The sequence below is a fragment of the Halyomorpha halys genome, unplaced genomic scaffold, assembly GCF_000696795.3.
Source record: "Halyomorpha halys isolate HHAL.00 unplaced genomic scaffold, Hhal_1.1 Scaffold213.1, whole genome shotgun sequence".
NCBI classification, from domain to species: Eukaryota; Metazoa; Arthropoda; class Insecta; order Hemiptera; family Pentatomidae; genus Halyomorpha; species Halyomorpha halys.
This window is the reverse complement of record NW_027116617.1, coordinates 1338522-1366406: the sequence shown is the minus strand read 5'-3', so window position 1 is coordinate 1366406 and position 27885 is coordinate 1338522. Positions and strand designations below refer to the sequence as shown.

Sequence of the window (27885 nt, the reverse complement as noted above, 5' to 3'; positions counted from 1 at the left end):
TATAACCTTTCAAGTAAGGGAGACTCAAATCGAAGTTTTTCCCGTACAACTAACTCCCTATTCTGGCGCAAACTCCAAGTTTCATTTTCCTTAGTTGGTTCAAGAATACGTCACAGGATTTTTATCTCGAAGCATTTCATCCTGCGTGCTAGAGACTTGCTGAGCGTTCACATTTTGTGTGCGTAAGTCGCTAATGGCCTTATCTAAAATTTGTAAAAACTTATTCGTTGTACGGCTTAGTTATCTGTTTCTAATGAGTTCGGATAAGGAAGAATATACTTTTTTTGGCTATTTCTGTCTTGATTCCTATGTCTGCTTTCTCTTCCATCTTTCCCGAAATTTTAGATTCTAGGCACTGGAAGTTTAGAACGATTTCTTAATTTTATTTATTGTGATACCAAATTATTTTTTTCAAATGCACATCAATTTTTTTTATGCATGTTTACTCTAAGGCCTATAATTTTAGCTTCTTGCTCTATCTTGATGGAGGCTTCCTTCACACTAACTAGTGTTATCTCCTAGTAATTGCACGTAGAACGAAATAGAGTATTAACGATGCCAATGTATCACTCTGCCTTAGCTCTGTATTCAAACCAAATGAACTACTACTCATTCCGCTCATCTGGATTAGACAGATATTCTTTTTAATTGTAAGCCTAGCTTGTCCGATTCGTTTTCAAGGGATATCTATTTCTTTTATTGTACTATAGAGATCCTCCCTAATCACTGACTAGTACCCTCCCTCAAAATCTACTAAATGTGCCCATAGAGTGAAGCCGAATCCCTACACCTTTCTCCCAGTTATCTGAGGGATTTATTGACACATTATAACGGAAACCTGTTTGGTAGTCGCACAATTCGTAAGGTATGAGCCTGTTTCATAGTGAACTGTGAAAATCTTATATGTAACCTATTGAAATTGTCCCCTCTGTAGTTACTACCAGGCGGTGACCTTTCTTCATAAATAATGGGGGGAAACAAGGATTTCTCCCATTTTTTCTGATATTGTTTCTTTAAAAAAAAAAGTGATAAGGGATCACTTCCATTCCAATCATGATCGGCTCCTTCAGTAATTTTCAATTATTTCATTAAGTACCTTTCCCATCTTTTCATTACTTCTTCATCCATTGTAAAGAGTGCGTCATTCTCATCCCTAATCGTTGTTTTATCTACCTTCTAATCCGTTTTAATATCCTTGATCTCGTGGAAAAAGTATCTTTATTCACACGGAGTGATTCTAAATTCTTAACCTTTCGAGCCACCTCTAATCTCTTTTCTTCTTTCAAACCATTTTCAAATGATGACAAGCATCTTTTAAGTTCTTTCCTGGTTTACCAATTATAATGGCAAAGAAATTTAGTTCTTTTACTAACAAACATTTTCACAAACTCTTGACATTGATATATTGAACCATGCACTGCGGGTACAGACCTGCTTCTGCCGAATTGCTCATTCATTCTTTTTCTCTTATCTACTTTAGTATATCCCATTGAATCTTCGATGGGATGCCCTCCTTCTTTAGCCAGTATCTCTGGTATCTTCTCTGGTAAACACTCTTTAAACTTATTTCTAATACTCCAGTTATTATTCCAGCAAAGTTCTAATTAGTGATATGCTACTAAATAAATATTAGTTCATTTTATGTAATTGAATTTATATAATTATGTTAATAGAGTAACATTAGTTGCTTTTTAATATATTAAATTTAGTTCAGTGTGTTATTACTGATAGTAATTCTTTGTTTTCTTTTTAACTAAGAATCTTACTTTCCAGACACGAAGAATAGTGTTGGATTTGTTGGATGCATTGAAGAAGTTGCTCATAATGCAATTGCAGTTTATTGGAACCCTCTGGAAAGTTCGGCCAAGGTAAATAAAGTATTGTAATTGTAAATTGTAAATAAAAATAAAGGCCCTTATATACATGGGTTTTTATTTTTATGTACATGTTTAATTCTCATGCAATTTCATCATCAAATAATTTCTTTTAGATATCAAATATTTTAGAAATATTATCTAACCATTGTAAATACATTTATTTATTAATAGTTTCATGTGTTCAATTATACAAAATTTTGATAATTATCAATTGGTAATGTTCTTGAATAAGTTATCTTGTTAAATGTATAATATATATTTAGCAAGATAATAAATAAAATATTATGCTATGCAGACATCGGTAAAGTCAATCCAATTTAGATACTAAACAATAGATAAATTCTAATTTTATTTTATGCAGTAAACAGATTTAGGAGTAAATATTGATATTACTTCATCATTCTCTTCTTGATTAAGAATATATAAAAAATATCTAATAGTTTTTTTATGATTATTGGAATTTAAAAAATTAAAGAAAAGGAAAATTGGCGATCTAATTTTACTTTTGTATGAATAGTATTAGTTTTTTAAACAATTATGCCATCTTTCTAATAATTAAATTTTTTTTTAATCAGCTTGTTTTTTTTTTGTAGCTTAACATAGCTGTTCAGTGCTTAAGCACAGACTTCAGCAGCCAGAAAGGAGTCAAGGTAAGAATCAGAGTTAAATCATGATAGTATAAATTCAGATACATATACATATATATATAGGATGCAGCAGAGAAACATGTAAGAATTAAAGCAAAACATGTAGCATATATATATAAAATTTAAAATTAAAATCGCTTAAGCTTAATTATATCTTTAAACTAAATTTAACTAGTTATTATATCCTTTCATAGAAATAATATAATTTTGTTAAGTTAATATACAGTGAATCCATTTTATTGAGTAACCATATGAACAAACAAAGCATATGTTAATTTATACATTGAATTTATGCGAGTTAATTTATTTATAATTTCTCAGGGGCTCCCATTACATATCCAAATAGACACCTATGAAGATCCAAGAGATGGTCCTGTTGTACACAGAGGCTATTGTCAAATAAAAGTTTTCTGTGATAAGGTGAGTTTTGAATATGTCTTTACTAATTTTATACCTTAATTTATGTTCTTCAACAATGCCACAGCTGTATTTATCATCAATATAATAAGTTAAAAGAGAATATTAATCTGTATTTTCTGATAATTATTTATAAATTGGATACAGGGAGCTGAAAGGAAAACAAGGGATGAAGAAAGAAGAGCTGCAAAACGAAAGATGGCAGCAACAGGAAGGAAAAAAATTGAAGAATTATATCATCCAGCTTGTGAAAGATCTGAATTTTATAGCATGGCAGACCTTACAAAACCACCTGTCCTATTCACTCCAGCTGAAGATATTGATAAGGTATGTATAATTAATCCATAAGAGCAGAACTGACACAATAGCATCATAATTTTCTTTTCAAACAGATCTGAATGTGTTGTTTCTGGTTTATTTAAGAATTCAAGCAATTTTGATATAAAGTAGATACTTGCCTATTAAAATATATCAGTAAAAAAAAAAAATGTGAATTCCTAATGTATGTGAAAACCAAAATAATTAATTTATATATATGTACACACACACAAACCTTTCACTAGGTAGACTACATACAGTGTTACACAACGGTGGTTGTGACCCAGCATAAATCAATTTAACATTCCATAACATTATTGATGTTAGGGAATAAATCTTTATGCTAGAACATTCAGCGTGTTCTAGCATATATCATCAGAATATCATAGGATCAATAATGATTCCACAAACTTTATCTAAAAAATATACTCTCAGTTCATATTCTACTACATTTTTGTGACAAAAATCTTATTATGTATTTGTAACATAAATAAAATTATATCTAATATTAAGTTATTTATTTTTCAGTTGACTCCCATGGAACTTCAAGGATTTTACAGTCATGAAACTGATACATCAAGGTAAGAAAGTTTTCATCCATTTCTTGAGAAAATTTATGTGAACTTATGTTATTTCAAAACTGCAATTAATTGTCTAACATTAATAAAATCATGTTGGTAAAAGCATAATTAGTGTTTAAATAACTAGAAATGATGCAAAAAAATTTATTTTGTTCTATGAACAGACAGCTTTTTGGATAAACACAATGATATAAGATTTCGGTACATTTTTATGTCTCATTTTTGTTTTAAAGAAAAAATAAGTAAAAAGTAAACAAGGGGTGGGTATTCAAGTCCTGCGTTGAGTCCGCTGCTCTTTGGTCACCTCTTGTTTAGCTATTTATAACTAATTTAACAAACACATTTAAATCATTACATTGGAATAAATTTTTATACTATGATTGTGTACTTATATTTTTTTTTAATAATAAATACTTACAAAGCCATCAGAACAATATTTTTTAAATCATATTTACTAAAAAAGTTAGTACCCTTAAAGTAATTAAATACATAGGTAACACCTTATACACCTAAGATAGAATCTGGCTGAGCAAATTATGTTCTCTTCCAGAAGTCTTTAAGTTCAATCTTCTATCCACTGTATAGTTATCTACCATTAATTGTTTAAAATTTCAGATTATGCCTACCAATTATTATTTGTTTAAAATTGTTTTTTTTTTATCTACATATTTATATGTAGTTTATGAAAAACATGGATCTTTTGTGTTGTTAACAAGGTTGTATCTTTTGGAAAATATTTCCATACTAATGAAAATTTGCATTATCATTTTATTTTATTTTTTATTTCATTTCAGTTTGTTTTCAATATAATATATTCAATAATTTACTTCTGATCTAATAATTGCTTTAAAAATGTGTAATAGTTGTTCATGAATATATTTTCTATTAAAAACTATATATTATTTTCCTTAAAAAAATATATTTTAAAATGGCGATTTAAATATAAATCAGAATGGTGTAAAATTAATGAAGACTCAATCTTGTTTCCGCTCTGAGAATTTCAGCTTGGGAATATTGCTATTAAAACAGAATACAAAATTTAAATCTTGAAAGACACGATTTATATTTCAAAAAGTACAGTCCATATTTTGAACCAGTCTTCAAGATTTATTTAAAATATACCAAGTATTTGTTTTTAATATGAAAATATATATATATATCAATATTTCAAAAGTATGCATATTTGTCTCAAATATTTTTACTATTATTGTACTAGTTAGCTTTTCAGTTTTGAGTTTTTTTTTAATTAACAACATGTATTTTGGTTATTATAGTTTGTCAAATGGAGAAGCTGGTTCAATGAAGCATAGTTCCCCTTTCTTACTTCATTCAGTATCTGGAAAACCTGGGCCAGTACCAACTCAAACACTCAAGTTTCACAACCATTTCCCCCCAGAAACAATTAAGTAAGTCGAAATAATAGTTTTCAATAATTTATTGCTTAAGCTTCATATTTTATCACGTTTCCAAGTAATGACTCATTAAAACTGGGGTGCCATTGAAACAATGGATTCTTCACAGGACTTCCACTACTATTTTTTGTTTTTTCTAGTGATTATAAAAAAAAAATTATATATTTCATTCTTATACTCTTTATGTCTTTTTAGTCTTTTACCAGAAAAATTAAATTCTCTTTATGTACATTCATCATAGTTTTTACTTGTGAAAGTCAGATTTCTAAAAACATTTCAAATCTACAGTAGTAATGTAAAAAAAAAAAGTTTTTAATAAAACTATTTATATTAATTATTTTTATTTTTTTTATTTCAGCGATAAAAAAGAAGATGGATTAACTACTGATGGAACTGTCTTTTCAAGTCCACCAGTAAAAAGACCAAAAGTAATACCCCCACTCTCTGAAAGGGTGATGTTATATGTAAGGCAGGAGTCAGAGGATGTTTATACGCCACTTCATGTTGTACCACCAACAACCACAGGACTTCTAAATGCTGTAAGTTTTTGTTAATAAATTTGTAATTGCATTGAAAGATTATAGGTTTTCTTTAAAGCATTATTTTTGAAAAATGTTGGATAAAGCTTTAATCACTTATTTGTATAAATTTTGTTTAAATTAAAACAATACTTTAACATCAAAATTACAGCATGATATGGTAATGAGGTTAACTAGATTGTTAAATTAATAAATTAATTTAATTTTAACCAATAAAGAAATTCAAAATACAAATATTAATAGAAAATATGATATAAATTAGAGCTCTGTAACTATAGACATTTTTGGAAATATGGTCTGCTCAGACTAAAAATAATTTAAACGGAAATCTGAACCAATAACTGCATTATAAACCTATTTAAGTTTATTTCTTGGAACGTAAGAATAAATCTTTGATTTTAAAGACAAATAATTTATCAATTATACATATCTTAGTGTATCAATATATATTATTTGTGCACATTTTTTCAATAAATAAAATCATTAATGATATTGTATAGAAGTAATAATATTGTTTACAGTTCTTGAATATAATAAATGAATTTCTGTTAAAACTACCATAAATCTTCAGCATTAAATTACATAAATATATGGGTCTCTTTTTGTTTAAAACTTTGTCAATAATACCAGTTTTAATAGGACTCAGAAATATAATACAATTAACAATAAAAAATATTTCTTTGAACGAATACAAGTATCAAAGAAGCTATAGCATTCTTATATATTAAAATTATTTCTTAAGTGAATTTGACACTCCTTTTTTTGCCAAAAAGATCTAATAACTGTAAATTTTACATGAATATATATTTAATAAAAATAGTAACCATTAGATTTTACTGAAAAAATAAGTTCCATGTGTATATACATTCATAACTTGTTCTTTAGTTTTCTATTGGATGCAAAAATGTAAAATTATTATTGGATCAATCAGTAAAACAAAACTTTATATTGAATAATGTTCTCAAATCTTTTCTTTTTTTTTTAATTGAAGTTAAATTTGGCTTCACATAATGGTATCATATGAGATAATTAAATATCATGTATAAATATATATATGTGTGCGTGTGTGTGTGTGTGTGTGTGTGTGTGTGTGTGGAGTGTTCATTCAATATAAACAAAAAATTAAAATATTAGGTTAAATCATAATATTCTAAACATTACAATTAATGAAAATTATCATCATCCTCTTTATACCAAGAGAAAACTAAGTATCTTGATACTGATAGAATCTTATATTGAATAAGGGATTCTAAGATGTTGATTTAATTTATATATTAAAATTATTTACATAACATAAGTTTTAAGAAACTGTCACCTTTAGAGACCAAAACAAAAAAAAAATAAAAAGAAAAATTAATTATTGCATCTGATAAAAATCAATTACTGAAAAAAGTCTGATTTTAAGCTCTTTAATTGTATGAAGTTTCAGAGATATTTACCTTAATTTTAAAACAATTTATATTGAAGATAGAAATAAATAAATTAATAATTGGTTGTTAAACAATTCCTTTTCCATTCTTGAGAATCTATAAACTATCGCAATCTCATTTTATTTCTTATTTATCCCTAAACATAAACCCTATATATATAATAGAATGGGAAAAAAATATATTCTGAGACAAGCCACATAAGAAAATATATTATTTCTGACCAAATGAGCAATTAAAAGAAACATACAGAAATAAAGCGAGGAAATATATTTACTCGCACATAAAAAGAGAGAGAGAACTTAAACATAAAAAAAAAAATTAACATCTGTTACTTTTATACATTATTATATATACATTAAAGGTACCTTCACTGATAGTTTATTATAACTTATTTATGTTTTACAGTACAATCTTGATAATTATCAAATATTCCAGATTGCTGAGGGTAATCCTTAAGCAAAGAAGGAATAAAGGTTGGAATTATCCAAAGTAAAATTTTTTTCATTAATACTTTTTTATTAAAAAATATAACAAATATTAGATGAGTAGTTAAACGGTAATTGAGAAACACAGCATGACTAAGAAACAACCTTTTTTCTTCAGCTTACATGTTGTCCCAATTGTGTCCAGTGAACATTTTCTTCCCTTAGACCTCAACAGCTTTTTGGATAACTGAATACTTCAAATTAACAAATATTGGACAATCAAGATTGTACTGTACTTCAATTCTGTTATAACATCATTAAATTGAATGTTGTTTACCAACATAGGAATCATTTTTACTTATGTTTCATAAATATTTATAAATTATTAATCAAATCTAAGCAAATATAATAGGATATTGAAAAAAGTAGTGAGACAAATAAACTTATAATTTCCTTAATCATGTATATTAATTATTTTATAATCCATCATTATTTTCTTATTCCATATGTTTTTAATTTTATTTTTTTTTTATTCAACATATTTCTTATGTAAACTGCCACTGTTATCTTACTTAGGAGTTACTTTTAGTACTAGTGGTTGACTTCTTCCATGATTATTATATCTATAATTTTTTATCAATTTCAAATCTCCACAGTATTTATTAATGAACTGAAATTAAATTGATTACACCTTGTGAACAATAAATTTAAAGAAGGCAAGCATTAATGATTTGAAGTATCATACCAAACATTACTATTACATCCATATTATTTGCTGATTTTTTTTTTCCATATTTAAAATAATAAATCATTAAGTTAAGATAAAATTTACTATACAAAAAATATATAATTCATAAAAGTAACAAGTAAGAAGAAATATAGTTTTACAAATGTGGCTCTTTGTTTATAATTTTTTTTATATAATTTAATATCACAGGAACCAAGCACTTCTTTTTAAATGTAATTTATACATATATACAAATTATTTGTATGATTATATTTTATGAGTGAATTGTATTTTACCTGGAATTATTAGCTCAAAAGATTATAAGAATAACTCAATTTTAATATAATTTATTATCAGCCTGTTTGTAAAATAATAATTACTTTGAAAGTCTACTTCAAACAAGACTGAAACAGGGGAGCATTTTGAATAACATTATAAAACTTGATTTGTTTTTTGGTAGAATGTAAATAAGTAAATCAAGTTCTTAAAATTTAAATAAGAAGAAACACAGTTGCTAATTTATTGAGGGCTTTATTGGTGCAGGGACTAACAAAAATATTTTTAAAAATAGAAAGCTACAATTTAAGTTGGTAAGTTTTAAGGGTGGCTTATGGCTTAGAAGAAGTGCATGATTAGGTTTAACTAACATAAATAAATGAGCATGGGTAAGACCGTTTCTAAAAAATAAAATATAAAATACTTAAAGATACTTATTAAAGCCGGAGTATTCAATGAGTAAAACCTTTGAATTTTCGCAATGATTAAATGATTCTTTTTGTCGGTTTAATTTGCATTCATATAGGAAGAACTTCCCGATATTAGTAGAAGGAAGTATTAATTTTTTTTTCCTTATTTTGCAGATTGAGAATAAGTACAAAATTTCTGCTTCGAGCATTAGTAACTTATATAGAAAAAACAGAAAAGGGTAAGTTCGTTTTATATTTTACTCCTCCCTTTTGGCGTTTCCTTTCTTACAGTCTTCTTGGTTCTGATTATTATTATTTTCTATTATTTTATATTTGAAAATAAATTGATAAAAACTTTTTTCATGAAGTTACTTTCATTGAAACATTTATTGCTCAAAGTATGCTTTGCACTAACTTGCAGCTAGTTTTAATGATGGTTTATTAACCTTCTACAATATTTGTTTGCTTTTCATTCAATTAATGAATAATTATATATATATATATATATGTGTAGATTATGCTCATTAACTAGCTTCAAAAATGGCATGTTTAAAATGGATAATTTGTTGTTTTAACCTCCATTCCAAAACAAAAGATTACTAATAAGTCAATAGATTATATTGCTAATTAATAATTTACTATTCATATTAGAAAATTAATTTTTATATTCCTTCTTCTTTTTTTTTTACAGAATTTTGGCGAAAATTGATGAGGAGATGTTAACGTATTACTGTAATGAGGATTTATTTTTGCTTGAAGTTCGACATTCTGAGGAAAGTGAAGATTTGTTAGATATAATCCTAGTTGAATTGCCAGAGCATTAAATTACTCAGGTGGAAATAAAAAGTTATCAGTGTCTTTCTCAATTTTAAAGGAATCCTCAGATTATCAGATATATTATTGAATTTATAAATATTTTGTTTTGCACACATTAATAACTAAGGGCTTTATTTCTTCTAAAGAAATGTTATTTTATTATATAATAATCGTATATATTTTAAATATTGTTAATTGATTTTTGTAATAATGTTTCATCTTTATCTTGTTGATTTATGTACTTAAGCACTGATGTGTTTACTTGACAAGACTTATAGTCTTGACCTGGATTGAACTTTTATAGCGTAGAATATGAGTGGGTTCTATGTTAGTCAGTATAATTTAGTAAGAAGCTCAAAAGAAAATAATAGAATAAAAAAAAAAAAAAATGCTCTCTAGATTTCAATGTTAGCTTTAATGATTTAGAATCATTTTTCAGGAAAAATAATTGTGATCCAAAAGGCATTGACATTAGTTAATTGCATATATGGAGTATAAGTTATCCATACCTTTTTTTAAATTACAGTTTGGAATACTTAATTGTCATTGCCCCCTTTCAACAATGCCATAATAGTATAAAAATAATTTTTAGCTTCTTTTAATGTAATTTATTTGAGACTTTTATTATATCTATCTTTAAATTGTTAAAGGGTTTAAAAGACTATATTAATTTATAGCTTAAAAATTATATATGACTACCATCACTATATGTTTAGTAAAAATAAAAAGTATTAAGTTTTAAAAAAAAAAATCATATTTTAAAATTATATTTGCAAACAAATTTGAAAATGACTACATCTGAATATAGATATTTTTTTGTTTTTCTTGTGTCTATGTAATTTGAAAGATCATAGAGTTTCAGTTTGGAATTTAAGGCAAGCTCTCTAAAATTGGATTAATTGATATTAAAGAAAATGAACTTCATTCATAAGTGAAGTTCCATATTCATTTTATATTATAAGATAAAAGTGATCTCAATTCTGGTGATGTATTAACAACTTGCCATATAAGAAATGAATCCATTGTATACATGGTTCCAACTTAATCAAAATATTTAGTTGTAGGTCATCTTTATATAATTGAATATGATTATCGCTCAAATAGTAGGTGATATGAATCAATTCTTGCCACAATGATACTAATAAAAGCTCAAAAGCATGTCCAAACCTTTATAGAGTACCTGAAAATATGTTTTATTGTTTGATTTGTTATTGAAATTCTTTCTTATTTTTTTGATTATTGTGAAAGAAGGCATGCTTTTTTTTTCTTTTAGATTTTAATTGTTTACTAAAATTATTGTTATTAATATATTTGTTAGAATACGTACAAAGAAATTATTTAAGAGGTCACTGTATATTTTTACACATCACAATAGTCTGAAATAATGTAGAAAAAATCAGTTTGTATAAATATGAAAACTAAGTCTTGCCTAATTTATTTAAAATTAATTTTATGGAGGGATAATTCTTCCGATATAGTATTTAGAGTAGAATACTAGGTTAACATTATTTTTTAAAGCTTCATTGTTAATAATATATTAATAGTCAAAACAAATATCAAAAAAAAATTTAAGCTAGACCCATGTGTACATTTCACTAATAAGAAATATAGTTTGGAATGTTCATACCTTAGTTGTATATATTAAGTTATCTCCTGGAAGTGGAAGGAGTAGTAATATACAATGTTCTCAATCGAATCCTTATAAAGTATGACTGTATCATTCTACTGGTGCTTGGTTTAATAGATATGCCATTTATTTAGCATTACTAATAAACAAATAAAATTAAAATAAAAAAAAAAACTGTATTTCTTGGCTGATCATAGATATATAAAATAAATGTATAAAAAAAAATATTTTAATTTAATATCAATTTAATTTGCTCAATACTAATTTTAAGGTCATTTAAATTCAATTAGCAATGAAAGGTTTTCTAAGCTTTGATTACTGAATACGGAAAATGTACAAGTGTAAGTCTAGTAGTTTTTACATTGTAAACGGTTACTATTGTCATTGTAATATAACTGTGACATTTGTTTTCAAGTTTATCTTGACGATTTTATACAAGAAATATTCATAAAGTTTTAATGTTAATTTTTTATTATTATTATTTTTGTAAATATTTAATTTTTAGTATATATTTGTTGCAATATTTATGTAATATTTTTGCCATAAGACAAGTGCTAATGTATAGCATATTATTTTTATAAAAATAGTTTTATTTGATTCTACATAATGTTAGTAGAATCATAGAAAAACAGCTTGGATTCAAATCTATTGATATTAAAACATAGATTTGGAAAATGTGCCATTTTATTATATTTTGTGGTATAGTTGGAAAATACATGTGTTTATATACATAAGATGTTCCAGAATATAAAAAGTATGTTAAAATATTTTTAAAAAATACAAAGTATGTTCCATAATGTTAAACAAATTAGTAAAGAATATTTTAATGTGGAAATATGACAAGAGTGTTAATAAGATATTAAAGTATAAGTGAGAGATGTGATTAATTATTATTTTATATTGGTTAAAATGATAAATTCAGTGCGGTGCCAGAAGTAGAATATGGTTTTTACACTGCCAAGCAGTCAAAACAAAAATAAAAATTTATTCAGTATTTTTTCATTTAGCTTTACCTTAGCTTAAATTTTATATGGATTTATACATGATAAAGCTTTAAAGATATTTTATTTTTTAGATAACATAAACATCACAATATGGCAAAATTGATAATATTTTTATGATTATTCCATATTTGTGAGTTTAATTATTATATATTACATATTTTTAGGGGGGGGGGGGGGATGAAATATGAGTCTGTCTCTGTATGCATGTTTGCATGTGTTAGTTTGTGTGTTGTGCTTGTGGATTTGGATTTTTTTTTATTCTACTCAATGCTATTGTTTCAGTTTGTTTACATCCCACATACAAAATATGTAAAAATATCATTCATAAAATGTACTTGGCTGACTAGATTAGAATAAATTAACTAGCATTTCTGTTAATAAATCGAAACTTCCATATTTTGTTTTTATCAAATAACAAAATAGTTTAAAAAAATTAAATAAGGCGATAAAATGACAATTAAAAAAAAAATTCATTGATCATATAATTTACCTAACAACATAAAATAGCTGTATAAGAAACATGTTGACAACAATTGCTATTAAATTGGATAATATGTCCATACATAATGTATATTTAAAATATTGGTTACATTAAAATAAAAACAATTATTTTATTATTGTTACTCTTAAATCATTCTATTCATTTATTTTTTATTTGATGATAGTGTTGTAAATTATTATACAAAAATCTCCTCAAATCCTGCATAAACAATTGAAATAGGATTTTTCATTATGATAAAGTAAGCTTTGCTGTGGGTGTTTTACAAAAATATTTCCCATCACCATCATAAAAATTTATCAATAATATTGAGTAAAATCAAACATTTTCAATCAAGCCTGTTCATATGATAAACAAAGTTCATATTATACTCAAAGGAGAGTCATGAAAAATCATTTAATCATATTTCATTGTTCATTGAGTTAAAGAATAAGTTATTTATGGTCCTGATAAATATCCTTCATCTTCAACTTTTAAGAATTTAAATCATCTTTCAGTTTGGAAGATATAAGCTATAATAAAAGGTAGCTATAATAGTATCTACAAGGTATTCAAAACGTCAGAGATTTGTTAAATTGTGTTCAACTTATTTCAAAGAACTCTTCAACAAATTGTGTTTTATGACATAATCTGAAATTTTTAAATTTTAAATCTGAAACTTTAAAATTAGGCAAGAAAACTTTTAAATTACAAAGAAGATGGTCAGGGTTGTGGTCAAAAAGGAACAAAAGTAGTTCTCAACTATTGTGTCCTTTTTGACCACAACCTTGACCATCTTCTTCATAATTTGAAATTACACAGTCAATTATTTATTTATATATATATAATATAAGAAAACTTTAATATGACACACATACAATAATCTATCGTAAGTATTCAATTAATTACATTCTTGAATTTATTTCCACCTTTAAGCACTAAAATACAATGAGGGTAAATTTAATCCCACTCGCTATGATTATTAGAAATGATTGGATTTTTTTTTCCAAAAGATGAAGGGGAAGGTGACAAATGTAAAGTATCTCCATCAGATAGAAGATAAGGTTTGTTGTAAATATTATATATAATAATAATAATAAAGAAATTAATTAGTTTTGTAATGTATTTGTGCCAATGAAGCAATGATTGCTCAATTTTTTCTTTTATCCTGATTAAAACATATGAATCTGGCAAACCTTAATATTAAATATCTTTATTCCTCAAATATACCCAATAGTATTTTTAATTAATTAAATTTGTTAAGCCACCTCAATTCGACATTGTCTCCTTGTCGGAAAGCTTAACTAAAAAAAATAAATAAACGCTGGCTCGGATAAAAACATTTATTTGTAAATTAAATGAAATCAAAATACATAAATTAAATTTTTAAAAATGAGGAAACTGTCCAAAAATACAGAACAAATTTTAAATAAAACGGTCATTCGATTTTAGAAAAAAAGGATTAAAAAAACTGTTACTATATAAAAGACCAAAGACAAAAAAATTACAATTAAAAAAAAAACAAAAGACAAAATTGCTAGTTACAAAAGTCCGTTCCGAAAGGTCAGAGACGATAATCTCAATCCAGTCAAAGCTGCGCTCCGCTGATCTCATCCAGCAAGGTCTGGTGACGAGTACAGGGACTGGAGTGTACTTACGAAGTCTTCAGGGCGACTATACCAAGCCCACTCCTCAGGGCGAGTGTACATAGGCGACGAAGTCGACGGGGCGACTGTACCATGGCCACTGTAGTATAGTTGTGGCTAATCCCTACTAGCCGGTATTTTACCATATAAACATAACAAGTATAATTCCCTTTCTTTTAAACAAAATATACTTCTGACCAAGATACAAAATAAACAAAGCAATTAAATCTATTTATTGCCTAATTAAAATATTTATATTTCAATGTACATGGCGTTAACAGAATTTTTTAACTAACAACCTTTTGAAAATTTATGATGCATCTAAGATTTGAGTAAATTTGAAACTTCATTACAATAAAATAATTTAATTTAGATAGATATGAACAACAAAAGATTAAAAATTTCCAAAAATAGAATCAAATACTTTTTCATAATTGAATACAGTTTTAAGTGCTGATGGCCCTTTTTAAGCTTATTACTCGTTATAGCATAATGAATTAATTACTTCAATGCCAACTTATCATAAAATGGCATAGCTGTGTCAAGGTGTATAGTCTTCTAGCGGTTGATTGATAAGAAAAAAGAAGTTCAGACAAATTAAAATCTATCAAAATATAAATTTTATCTGAATCTAAATTTTACATCATTCAGCTGCTAGGTGTTGAGATCTGTAATTCCTACAAGACCCAATGTTGTATCTAGAGGTGTGTATGTCAGGAGTGAACGTGTTGAAAAGACCTTGTCTTCAGAATGAACTTTTCCAAACTACACGTCCACGTTTTCCAAATGTGTCATCAAAATGTACATGGTCACTGAGTCTGCTAGAGGTGTGTCAGTTAGGAGTGAACATATCAAAAAGACTTTTTCATCAGAAAGAACTTGTCTGAAATGAATGAGTTGTCAAAATGTACTGAGTCTGTCTGTGTAGGGGTTGAACTAGTATGTAGGTCAGGGGTGAGCGTATTGAAAAGACCTTTGGAGTGAACTTATGCGAAATGAGCATGTTGTCAAACTGTACATGGTTACTGAGTCAGTCAGTATGGCCTCTTTACTCCCTCTAACCATAGCACTCCTCCCAAAAAGGAGCTCATAAGCTCATCTTGTCACTTGTGTTTGACTTTGCCAGTTTGTAATTATCTCAATTACACAAAGACTGAAAAACCGAGCCTCCTTCTCTCTCAACATTCATTTCAAATTCTTTTTCTGAATCACAATAAGTAGGAAAATGTTCACCAGCCTGTAATTGATTTTATGGTCACCTACCAAATTTGACTAATTAATATTATTTTCTGAATTATAATGTATGTATATAATGCTAATTACATACCTAAGAACCTAAAGATAAAAAAAAAAGTTGTGGCAGTTTTAGGACTAGCCTACAGAAGAGAAACATGGAAATGAAATAATGTACTAAAATTTGATTAAAAATTATTATAGCTTATGGCAGAAGTTAGCAAATAATAATAATTAGTATAGAACACCCATTTCCTATGTCAATTCTGGCAGGAAAATCTTAATATTGAAATAGGAGAGTATGAAATAACAGGAGCTCATTCAATCGGACCGACACTGTAGGGATTATTAATCTCCTTAGAGCTCCTACTACCTTATTACAATATAAAAATTTTCCTGCTCGAAGTGTTGCCCTCCCCCAACACTTCCATTTTACCTTGTGTTATGAAATCAATTTACTCCAGTATATATTTTTTTCTTGAGTTGTAGAACATTGGTAAAGAAGTTTCACTTCAAAAGATTTGATATTCAATATTCATCAATATTACTGATCAATATTACTGTAAAGAATAATAGGAACGAACAGTAAAGAAGTTTCACTTTAAAAGATGTGATATTCAATATTACTTAATAGTCAATCACTATTAAAATAAGTATCTACCTTCTCATACTTTACTTTACTACCATGTTCCTACATATTTAATGCAACTGATATAATTTATGAATAGATAGCAGTTATGTTTTTTAATAACTGAAATACCTACCTACTCCTCTGTTATGACATAGGTAGTTCAATACAACCTTTGTTGTAAAAATAAATAAATAAGTACATGAACAAAAAGTATAAATACAAATAAAACACTAATAAAAAGATAGGGCATCCGAAGTGAAACCCCCTCAAAGAATGTCCCCAGAGCTCACTACTCGTAGAATCAATGTGATGTGAGGAAACAGATCCCATTACCGAGTAAGTGAACATAATGAAAATGTGAACTTGTTAAAAAAATGTTGTCTGTGAATGGAGTGATCATTTGGGACTTGAATCCGGCAAGTGACCTTATATTACACACCTCTAGTTGTACTCCTTGGCACCAAGGGTTGTACAGTTGTACCACTTCGTGGTAACGTTTTTAGCTTGGACAAATGTCATCAAAGTTAATGAACTCTGAGAAGAAACATATTACTAATAATTGGAAAACATAAAAAAAAAAAAAAAAAAATTAAAAGATAATCAAAGGGCAATTTCTTTATAAAAAATAAACTATAATTATATAAATAAATAATTATATATTTGAAGTAATATGTTACACAATATTATACAATCTTCACAAATATTAATTACATTAAAAACTAAGTCTTGTAAAAACAAAATATTATTCTTTATACAGCATAATTTTTAAATCATTAAAAACTAGGACTTTTAAAACAAATTTATTATTATTTATACAGCACTATGTTTCAAAAACATGGTCCTACAATTTAATTTTGATTAAGAAATTAAAACAATTTAAATTAAATTATTCCAATCAACTTAAAATAAAATGCTTTCCATTATTATATTATTTATAATTCACTTTACACTTGTATGCACACTAATTTTCATTTATAATCAATTCTGAAGATGAATAAAGCAAAAACATTCCTGGTACAATGAATAAGTATACATACATACTTGATATATAATACAATAATTTAAATTAGATAATTACAATCAAAGTACCACTGGTTTTATTTAATTTAAATTAACTACTTTTTTTAAAGGTTTTAATAGAAACCAAAACAACCTATAATTTACACCAGAAAAATCTGGTGATAGCAAATTAATATGGTCAGTTTCATATTAATTGGTCCATCATAATTATTACATAAATCACAACTTGGTTAACCGTTTTTGCACAAATCGACACACAGTAGTTATGAACACCTTCTTAACACATTATGAGCAGGAGCGGGTTTATGTACCTGTTTCACGGATTGCCCTTTAAAAGCGGCACAGGTATTAATACTCCTTTAAAATCCACACTTGTAAGGGACACAAGACCCCCACTACCTAACATAATTGTGTATGCTAGTCACCTACACAAAAAGTGTTGATATATTCATTTTGTGAAATTTATTCTTCCTTTTTATTATATTTATTTCATTTTAATTTGTTGATGTTTCGATGTCTTCAGCATGATTACAATTCCTTATACATTATATAATTATTTATACAAAAAATAAATACTTTTTGTGTTATGCATATATAATGTTTAATTTTGATGATAAATTTCTTTCTATTGGTCCAATTTAGGTAATTTGGTTTTCTTCTCTGGATAATTAATTTACCTATCATTTTGTCACATACATAATATGCCAAAAAAATGTATATTTTTTGACTTATACTCAAATAATATTTAATTTTTATCATAATTTTTTTTCTACTGGTCTCCTATAGGTGATTTTATTTTATTTTTTAACAGCTTATTTATATATAAATTTTTCATGTAAAATTAGAACATCACTAGAGCAAAATTGAATAATTGAAAAGCAAACTAAAGAAAAAGTATTGCAACTCTGATAATCGGGGTAATGTCAAAAATAAAAAGGGAGAATAAATTTCACAAGAATTAATATATTAAGAAAACACTCTTCCATCCATTAATGAATAAAATTAGTTTGGACATCTTAATTTATTAAAATTAACAAAAAAATCATTCATTCATCTCACTTTAACATTTATTGCAGTTAGGGTGATTTTTAGTGAATCATTAACAATATAATTAATATAAAAGGTGTTCCAATTCTAAAAGATGGATTTTTTGCTACAGCATGTTAAAATTGTGGATATTGTCAATTAAATGATAATATAAAAAAAATATAAGGTCTTGTTTACTACTTTATCCAGAAATAAAGTATTCCCAAAAGCATATATTATATGTAAGTAGGAGAATCTTTTAAATTGGTTCCACAGGCATCGCATAATGTTACTCCCTTTTCATTGACAAGGGTACACTTAGGACATTGCCTACCACCACTGATAAGAGGTTGAACCTCATTTCCCAAAGTTTTACTTTTACTACATATTTCACAAACTTCTTTCTCATTACTGTTATGGAAAGTACAAGCAGAACACTCCCATTTATCATTCAATTTAACTTTTAAAGACATATAATTTATATCATGTTTTTTAATATTTTCACGTCCAAGTGTTTGTGTTGAGTTCTGAAGTGTACTATTAAACTCATGTTTAGACTTTTTTCTGATAATTTTGTTTTCAGATAATTTCAAATCAGCAGTAGAACAAGATGGTTGTGAATCCTCCATACTGAAAGCCTTTAATGCTTCTTCAAGTTCTTCATTTTTAATGAACTCTTCATTTGTCCTTTGTCTTTTGTCAATTGAATACTCATATTTATGATTTTTTATTTTATTTTCAGGAGAATGATATGAAGTTCCTCCTCCCCAACTATCCCATCCAGGGTCTTTAGATTTATATTTCAACAAATTTGAATTACTGTCATTCAAGCTACTATTACAAATTCTACCATCAAATTTATCAATGTTTCTTTGATTGTCATTGTCATAAATATAATTATCCTTCCCCAGATAAGATGACTCTAACTCAATAAGTTGTGCAGTAGGTACAGAACAACTATAATTTTGCCGTAAAGAAGGACTAACTGAAAAATCTTTTTGGCAAGTTGCACATTTGCTCATAGAATTATTGACAGAACAGGAGTGAGATGAAGGAGGAATTCCATTAGAAACATTACCAAAATATGGTAACTGCAAATTATTAGGATATCTATAGTGGGGATGATTATAGCCATGCCTTTCTAGAACATTATGAGATTTTGAATAACAATCAGGTCTACAAGGATTCAAATATCTTTGACTATACTGAAACATCAATCCATGAAGTGCCTGTTCCAGAGTACATGGCTGTAATTCCCTGTATTCTAGAATCTCAAGCCAAGAACAATCAAAACCACTTTTGATTAAATCAGTTTTTAGGGAACACAAAATCTGAAAAAAAGAAATATTAAAAAATACTTGATACACAAATAATTAACATTTAATTAAGTCTAATAGTTACTGAAAAAAAAAATCAATAACTACAGCTTAAATGTAAATAAATGTAATATTACCTAAAAAAATCAACTAAATTTAGAATACACTCAATCCTTATTCCAAATCAATAGTTAGGATCCTCCAACAGTTAAATTTAAGGCTGTTTCCTTTAAAAGCCAGTTAGCTTGAATTAAAAAAAAAAAGTAAGAGGATAATTCATTGAGTTGCTTACTACTCTGAATGCACTCTAATCCAGACTAATTAATCCTCCATGAATCTCAATGGACAGAAAAATTGTAAGTTTTTAATGCAAGCATTAGTACAAATATGGGTTTTTAGAATGTATGACCAAGGCCACATATTTTTTAAGAGACTTAAATTGCCATAAAAAACATACCATAAGTCATTATTATTAGTCAAAGAAATAGTTAATCTATATTACCAAATAGTTAAGAGAACAAGCAATGCCCATTTCAATCAAATAGATGACAAATTGAAAATAGAATGCTAACTCCAAGTATGAGTTATCTCGTAGCTGGTGAGATAACAAGGAAATAACTTATACTATAAGTTATTTGGTATTGGTAGTCAACGTATTAAATTATAATTATTAGTTGGCATTGCAACCCAGCTTGAGTGAAATCCTGCCCCACCATAGATCACCAGTTTTCTCTGCTTTTTCCTGCAGCCTATCAATTTCTGATACTAAGTAGAGTCCTTACACTAGCACCCACACCGTCCTAGCAAAGCTTAGAATGTATACCTACCAAATCTAAATCAAATACTGTTGCAACAATTGCTTTTAGTTGTAAAGTCATAGATAAACTGTAACAATAAAGTAAGTCTATCTTTCAATAACTCAAACAATATCATACGAAGGCATAAAGCAATGAAAGGTTGAAATTTGTTGAGAGTTAAACCAACAATATTAGTTACACCAATATCACTAATATTAAATATCATAAGATGTCCTTCAATTCACATTAAATCAGTAGAAGCTTGATCAAATGAAAGAAACTGAACATTTACATTATTTACCCATTACCCCAAGGGCCTACCCATAAGCATTATTTTTGAAAGAACTATCTACACATGTTCATACCTGCTTTAACATTTAAAACTATTACAAGAAAATAATGCTTATTTGGTATACGAATAGTATACGACATGATAAAAACCTTTGCATCACACGTTAAAATAACACAAAATATTACATTACATCAGTCCTTCTCTCAAAGGTCCAGCTCAATAGTAAAATTTTTTTCTCTGGCCTTCTTAGTTTTATGATTATTTAAAAATCATATTCGATATAAAATATTTGATGCACAGATGTGGTAATCACATGTCCTATACATCATATACATCACATGTGGTACATAGAATAGTCAAAGATTAAATAAAAAAACATACCTGACATTCAACTAAAGCAACAAGTGAGTCTCTAGAGACACTGACAACTCGATCAGGGTCCACAGGTCCTTCTAGTATGTATGTACCTTCATCTCCAGTTGGTCTGTATCCCATCAATGTTAACATCAATTCAGCACCTGTTAAGCCACTCTCAATATTATGCTTAAAATAGCCACTATAAACCTGAAAGAATAAAAAAAATTCATGCAGGCACACCTTATAGTTTTATTTGTATGGAAAGACAAATTTTGTAAATAATTCCAACTTTAAACTAGATGGATGTGATAAGTTACAATAAATATAAAAATAATATGCAATGCGAATTTCTGCCTTCTTATCGATTAACCTCTACAAATTAAAGAAGAGTTTTTGAGGCATGAAATCTTGTATGATTTATAAGAAAATAAACATCCAAAATTTTGATATTATTTTCAGTATTATCTGTAATCTGGCATGTATGAACATAATATTTTTACCCAAATAAATTAGCTATAAATATTTCGGATTTATTTTAGAGAATTTGAAAAAAAAAATCCTATGAACTCTATGTTTATCTTAAAATTTCCATCTTACTAACTCTAAGAAAAAGTTTCTAAAGGTTATAGGAGTCATTCTCCAAATTTGGTGCTATTTCATTTGTACTGCTCTTTAAAAATGATCAACCACCATCTGATTTCGAATGATTTTATTTTTCTATCATTATCCCCTTGAGCCCAACATTTCTTTGAGTCGTTATCTAATAACAAAATATTTATTAATCCAGCTCTGCCTCTGTCTGAAACTTTTCAAGTCAATGGTATCAATTTCTTTTGCAGTAAACCTGAACAAAATGGCTGAAATTTTTTCAGTTCTTTCAAATAATGGTATAAAACATAATATGAATTCGTGGAACACACCAATTACTAGAACACTTTTTACCTCTGCCACATAATTTTCAGTCACTCCCTATCCCATTTTTGAAATGTCTATCATATACCCTCCCAAAGGAAAATATTGAGCTGAAAGGCGATTAGGACACACTAGTAGGAAGCAGAAAACACAGGCTTCCTTTATTTCCTTCTTCAACATCTTCAATTGGTTCCAGGATATGGAAGAGATGTTTAAAACTAAGTGATTATAGTGTAAGACATTTTTTGTAAAGAAGCCACGTTTTTGAACCCCTTTTTTAACAGATTAAAAAAAAAAAAAAAGAACATTAGTATTGCAAAGAGTATGAAAAAACTTACAGAAATAATGTCTAACTCATTTTGTAGAAAAAATGGACCGGACCATTTTTGTAACTGAGCTATTAATACATGCTTACCTTCATTTTTGTAAAGGTTCTCTTGAGTGCATAAATAAAAAATGGTTGATTTGTCACAACCTAGCCTCAATAAACATTCTTAGCGGACTAAGGAGAGACCGGAGTAGTAATGGCTAGACAAATATTTAATTTTCTTTCAATACTCACAAATAGGACCCTGTAACTGTGACAAGTGGTAGTTAATTCTCAGTTGGTAGTTAAAGACACTAATATCTGTGAAATTCATAAATAGGGCATATTAAACTTCTTCCATATTGTAAATATTTCATAAAAAAGAGAAGATTGATATTTTAATTTCCCAACCAAATTGAAGGGAAAGAGCAGTGGATGTAACGAGTCTCTACACCACATTTTTGTATTTTCCCTTGTTATTTTAGTCATGGAAATATTTTTCCCAATTAAGTCAGTCTATCGAAATCAAATTAAATAGTACTAAATGTATTTATATATGAAATTTATTTAAGGTGAAAGGAAATTTGTTAATCTTAAAGGCAAAACTGTTTCTCTAATTAATAAAACAAAATGTTCAACATTTCAGTTAAAAAACTATCCTCAGGAGCATAAGTTCAATTACACATTATGTGATGTCTAATAGAAATTTTTTTCCTGAGGATGGCGTTATAGCCAAAACATTGAACATTTTGTTTTATTAATCAAAATTGGTGAAATGGTTTTGCCTTTAAGATTAATAAATAGTACTAAAAGGTTCTGTTAGTTCCTTTAGATCCTGATTAAACATAAAATGTTTGTTTATATAACATTTTTATTAAAAACACTTATGATCAAATGTTAAAATTGACTACAGCTAAATAAATAATTTCTATTAAAATTAATACAGTAATATGATGCTCGTTTACATTTTATTACTACTTAGTCGTATATATCATTCCATAGAATAAGAATTTATAACACAAAAACTATGATAATAGGTGTGTGCCTGCTTCAGAAAGTTATCAAGTAGCATTGCCTGAAGGCAATAAAAATTTAAATACTCGATTTTAAATCTCGAAAAATTTTAATAGCTCTAAATAGCACCTAATTAGGAAAATGAGCAATTTGGTATAATAAAGTTTTGGAAAATGAAGCAAATATGAATCATTGTTATAGAGAGTGAAGATTTGCATGGAAACCTATTTAAAATAAAATAAAAACAAATTCATTTTGTGTAAATTGATTACATCTTTTCTGGATGCGTAAACAAAACTCCTTGAAAGGTAAGGAGAAGAAGCCAATGGCCATACCACGTTGAAAACACTGGTTCTCGTCCAATCACTGAAGTTAAGCAACGTTAGGCGTAGTAAGTACTTACATGGGTGACTGCCAGGGAAAACCGCGTGCGTATGTTGGCATACAAAAATTGGGGGCTGATGGGTGGGGATAAAGACAGAACAAAAGATGGGTGCGGGAATCTTCATCACTCTTTAAGGAAAGACCGATTGATAATGCCCTACTCACTGCTCGTGAGCAAGTCCCCATCAACGCCTACTGTCACCTCCATGTGGTGACTCCTCCCCACTTCTCCAGGGAGTCCGATGGGACTCGTGGACAACAGAGACGGGGCCCAGTACTCAAGGAGTACTGAGCCTGGTAAGAAACACCCAAGCTAAGTGGAGGCTCGAGATGAATGGTAGAGGGTGTCTAAAAATATACAGTTTTCTATCGAGACGGTCACTTGAGCAAAGCCTAAAACTGAATAAAGAGAAAATTAAACAGTGTATGAGAGAAGTAATTATTAATATGAGACAAAGCAAGAGATTTAATTTCAACCAAAGGGTATTTCATGTAGGGGCATAAAGAAGAAAAATGATGTAATATTTTTCGTAATGGATGCAATTCTCCTTCAAGCAGGAATGCCAGTAGCATAAACTTCAAAGATGCTAGCTCAGACTCTAGAGAAATAGATCCAGATAGAATGGAAGACGATGACAATAGTCAATACCTGTCATTGATTTGACCAATAAATCTGCGAGAAGTGTGATGATTTAACAGAAAAGGGTTACAACCGATTACTAGTATTATAAAGTAATCTAACTTGAAAGTTAATAAAGGGCACAAGTGTATGATACTGACATTATAATAATGTGACATTTCAATAAAGCAAATAAAGGGAAAAGTAGTAGAATTGAAGAATAAACAATATAGAGAAGTCTTACTATATAGGGGAACCATATAGAAATTTCGAAGACATGAAACTGAAAGAACAATACATGGAAAGATGCTGAGAAACCAAGAAGTCGAATCACAGGAAATACCTCACATTTCGGATTATTGAGATGGACCAGTAGTCAAAGGAATTGGCAAGGTTTAGAAAGGTGATAATGGAGGGCTGACTCCAAGTATTTCTTCCAAGTTTCTTCCAAAGAAAGGATACAAAATAAGCCACACTATATCTGAACCAGTACGTACCAGTTTAAAATGAATGAGGATTTAATTATGAAGGGAAAATGGTAATGCTAGATGAGAGAAAAAATTAGGGAAAAGGTTCACACAGAACATCATGGAATACAGAGAACCATTCATAAAACTTGTTAATGAAATAATGGGAAATATCGTAAATAATTATGTTTACTAGTAAGCCTTAAAGGATAGAATTTAACATTCAAAACAATTTAAAAAAATTGAATTTGCCAGCTATCAAACAAAAATAGAGATTATTGAATTTAATGAGTACATAAATTTACGATTAATTAAAATATAAATAGAACTTTTTTAATTACAATTTTTTAAATTGGTTTCTCTAATAGTAATCCTTCAGAAATGTATCATTTATAATTTAATATAGATGGAGATGACATAAATATAACAAAAATATTGTTCTCATAATATTCCTTTCAAAGTCTTCAGTAACTTCTTTAAAGTTTATGGCAAAAATAACAATGAATGCCAATATTATTACATTCTTGTTTATGGCTCATAATGCAATAAATTGAACACTCCATTTGAGTGCCAGTGTGAATGCCACACAATGGAAAATAAAATACTTGAATTAAAGGATTATTGAATTAAATTTCCTCAAAAAAAAAACAAAAATCTAGATAATAACTGAAACTCATTCATAAAATTTAGATTAAATGAATATACCCTGATTTCAAAATTTACAGATCAGATAGAGATCGAAATGGAGATGACTTCATGCTCATGTTCAAAAAATCCCTTAGGCAATCCTATTGCCCATTATTTCCTTTAAAATATTTAGAAGCAGTAGTTATTAATTTACGTTCAGCGGATGTAGGGATGGTCAGTGGAAATTTCTTGGAAGTTCCTCCCGGCTAAGTCCAATGGACTCGCTGACCAACAATGAGAGCGACCCCCCAGGCTTGCAGAAGGGTGTGACTTAGGATTGGATACCCTACTAACATATTTTTTAGTTCACACAATACCACAAACAGTCAACGATTCAACTGAGGTAAAACACTAATTATTCTGAGGTAAACTAGTCCCCCGTTCGGGTATCCAGGTGGGGTCTGCTTCAGGGGATTCATGGAGCAAGTTGAAAATTAGAGATTTAAGTACAGAGACATGGAATGTAAGAAGTTTGAATTCTGCTGGTGGGTTAAAATCGGTCCCAAATGAGGTTAAGGGATACAATTTAGATATCATGGCGCTGAGGAGAGGTTCATTGACCAGGGGAGGGCTCATTAAAGGAAGGGGAAGGGAAGTACACTATTTGGTACAGAGGGTGCAGTAATTATTTGTTAGGTATAGGATTTCAGATTACTTTCCACATTGAGGGATGTAAAGTTTTTTAGTGATAGGGTTTTGGTGGCAGTATTTTAGGGATGTTGGTGCAAAATCATGCAGAAAAACATCCCTTCTTTAACCGAAGACAGTGATGAAGAGATTAATTGTGAATTCTATGATAAATTGGAGGGAGTTTATGATAAATTTCTGCAAAACTGTATGAAAATAATATTAGGAGAACGCAAAGATTAGAAGAGTAAAAGTATAACATTCAACGATTTGTAAAGAAAGTTTGTACAAATATAGGAATGATAATGAAGTATGACTATTAAACTTCGCCATTGTTACCTGAACTGAGAGCCTCAGTGAAAGACTTTCCTCTTTCCAGGTATAATATGTGCTGGAAAAATTATTTTTGGGTTGGAAAGATTAATTAAAGAAATGTGTTTGTAGTCTATATTTAACAAATAAATTGTATGTATTATAGAGAACGAAAATGTAATATATATATATAAGTTACAGCCTTAGTAAGCTGTTACTTCGATGTCAGCTGACTGAGTAGATCAGCTTATCGCATGTATATAAAGAGATGTACCGAACCCAATAAATATAGTATGTTACAGTAGTTCATACGTGTTATATCTTATTCCTTCTTCTCTTTTTTGATATTTGGCTTTCGCCGATACTTAACTGGTGCCGAAACCCGGGAACTTTAGATACCAGATTAATTTTCAGTCTAAAAGAAAAAATTTTTTTTCATTGTTCTCTTTAAATTATGACCAGTAACAGTTTAGTGAGAAAAGCAGTTCTGAACCTAGATAATATGAACCAAAACAACCAACCTCAAGCTGCAGTCAACCAAACTCAAGCTGTAGTCAACCAAGCTTTAGCAGCCGCCAACCCACCTCCACAGGTGATTCAACCATTACCAGAAGTCTCTTTAGCGCAATTTCATGCCACGACGCTAAATTGGATCAAGGTCCATACGGCAACTGCCCAGGACCTGAGAAAGGCGGTATCGGACCTAGAAAAATTCACCGGAGAGACCGGAGAATTAAATCATTTTTTAAAAGGGGGCGATTGCCTGATGGGGCGAATAGAAGCGAAGATGTCGGAGGATCTATTGGACAACGAGGATGCAAAAGCACTGAAAGCAGCGGTAGTCTGCCATGTGAAAAGAAGTATTCTTAATCAGATTCAGGCAGATGAAGAGACCTCCTGGAAGGTTATCAAGGAAAGATTAAAGAAGGCATTCGGAGGAGGACAGTGGACCCCAGAGGAGGATATATTCATGATGTTCAGAAAAACGAAGAAACCGAGACTAACTAATGGTCAGTATGCCGCAGAACTCCTGGCACGCTATAATAGAATTCAAGACAAATTCAGCGAGATGTTGGAGACGATCCAAGTACAGGGACGAATGCATTTCCTATCCACGGTACTGAAGATTCAGTTGGCAAAAGAACTGGGAAAGAAAGAGGGAATGCCGAGAGACCGCTTGTTTGTGGAATGTGCTCAAGATCTCATTGATACAAGCGCTAGAGAGGTGGAGGCCCAAATGGAAGTAGAGGAGCC

At 28.6% G+C, this 27885-nt stretch overlaps 2 protein-coding genes and 1 pseudogene across 7 annotated transcripts in view; 2 read left to right on the top strand and 1 right to left on the bottom strand.

The window, feature by feature from the left end:
- grh (grainy head) overlaps positions 1 to 12496 on the top strand; it is a 120422-nt gene extending 107926 nt beyond the window's left edge. For 2 of the 4 annotated variants that reach the window (XM_014418932.2, XM_014418931.2), the window contains 9 exons: positions 1774 to 1868; positions 2471 to 2527; positions 2846 to 2944; positions 3089 to 3268; positions 3788 to 3840; positions 5115 to 5246; positions 5611 to 5791; positions 9234 to 9298; positions 9751 to 12496. In XM_014418932.2, coding sequence (XP_014274418.1) covers positions 1774 to 1868; positions 2471 to 2527; positions 2846 to 2944; positions 3089 to 3268; positions 3788 to 3840; positions 5115 to 5246; positions 5611 to 5791; positions 9234 to 9298; positions 9751 to 9883 — 995 coding nt within the window. In that variant the 3' untranslated portion in view covers positions 9884 to 12496. The remainder of the gene's footprint in view (positions 1 to 1773; positions 1869 to 2470; positions 2528 to 2845; positions 2945 to 3088; positions 3269 to 3787; positions 3841 to 5114; positions 5247 to 5610; positions 5792 to 9233; positions 9299 to 9750) is intronic. The other 2 variants (XM_014418933.2, XM_014418934.2) reach the window with 2 other exon arrangements.
- A 5211-nt stretch (positions 12497 to 17707) lies between these two features.
- Positions 17708 to 27885, bottom strand: part of tamo (PUB and ZnF_RBZ domain-containing protein tamozhennic) — a 41397-nt gene continuing 31219 nt past the window's right edge. For all 3 annotated transcript variants that reach the window (XM_014418925.2, XM_014418924.2, XM_014418923.2), the window contains 2 exons: positions 21327 to 21509; positions 17708 to 19871 (listed from right to left, as the gene is read on the bottom strand). In XM_014418925.2, coding sequence (XP_014274411.1) covers positions 18777 to 19871; positions 21327 to 21509 — 1278 coding nt within the window. In that variant the 3' untranslated portion in view covers positions 17708 to 18776. The remainder of the gene's footprint in view (positions 19872 to 21326; positions 21510 to 27885) is intronic.
- On the top strand, positions 23857 to 23978 carry LOC112210801 (5S ribosomal RNA; annotated as a pseudogene).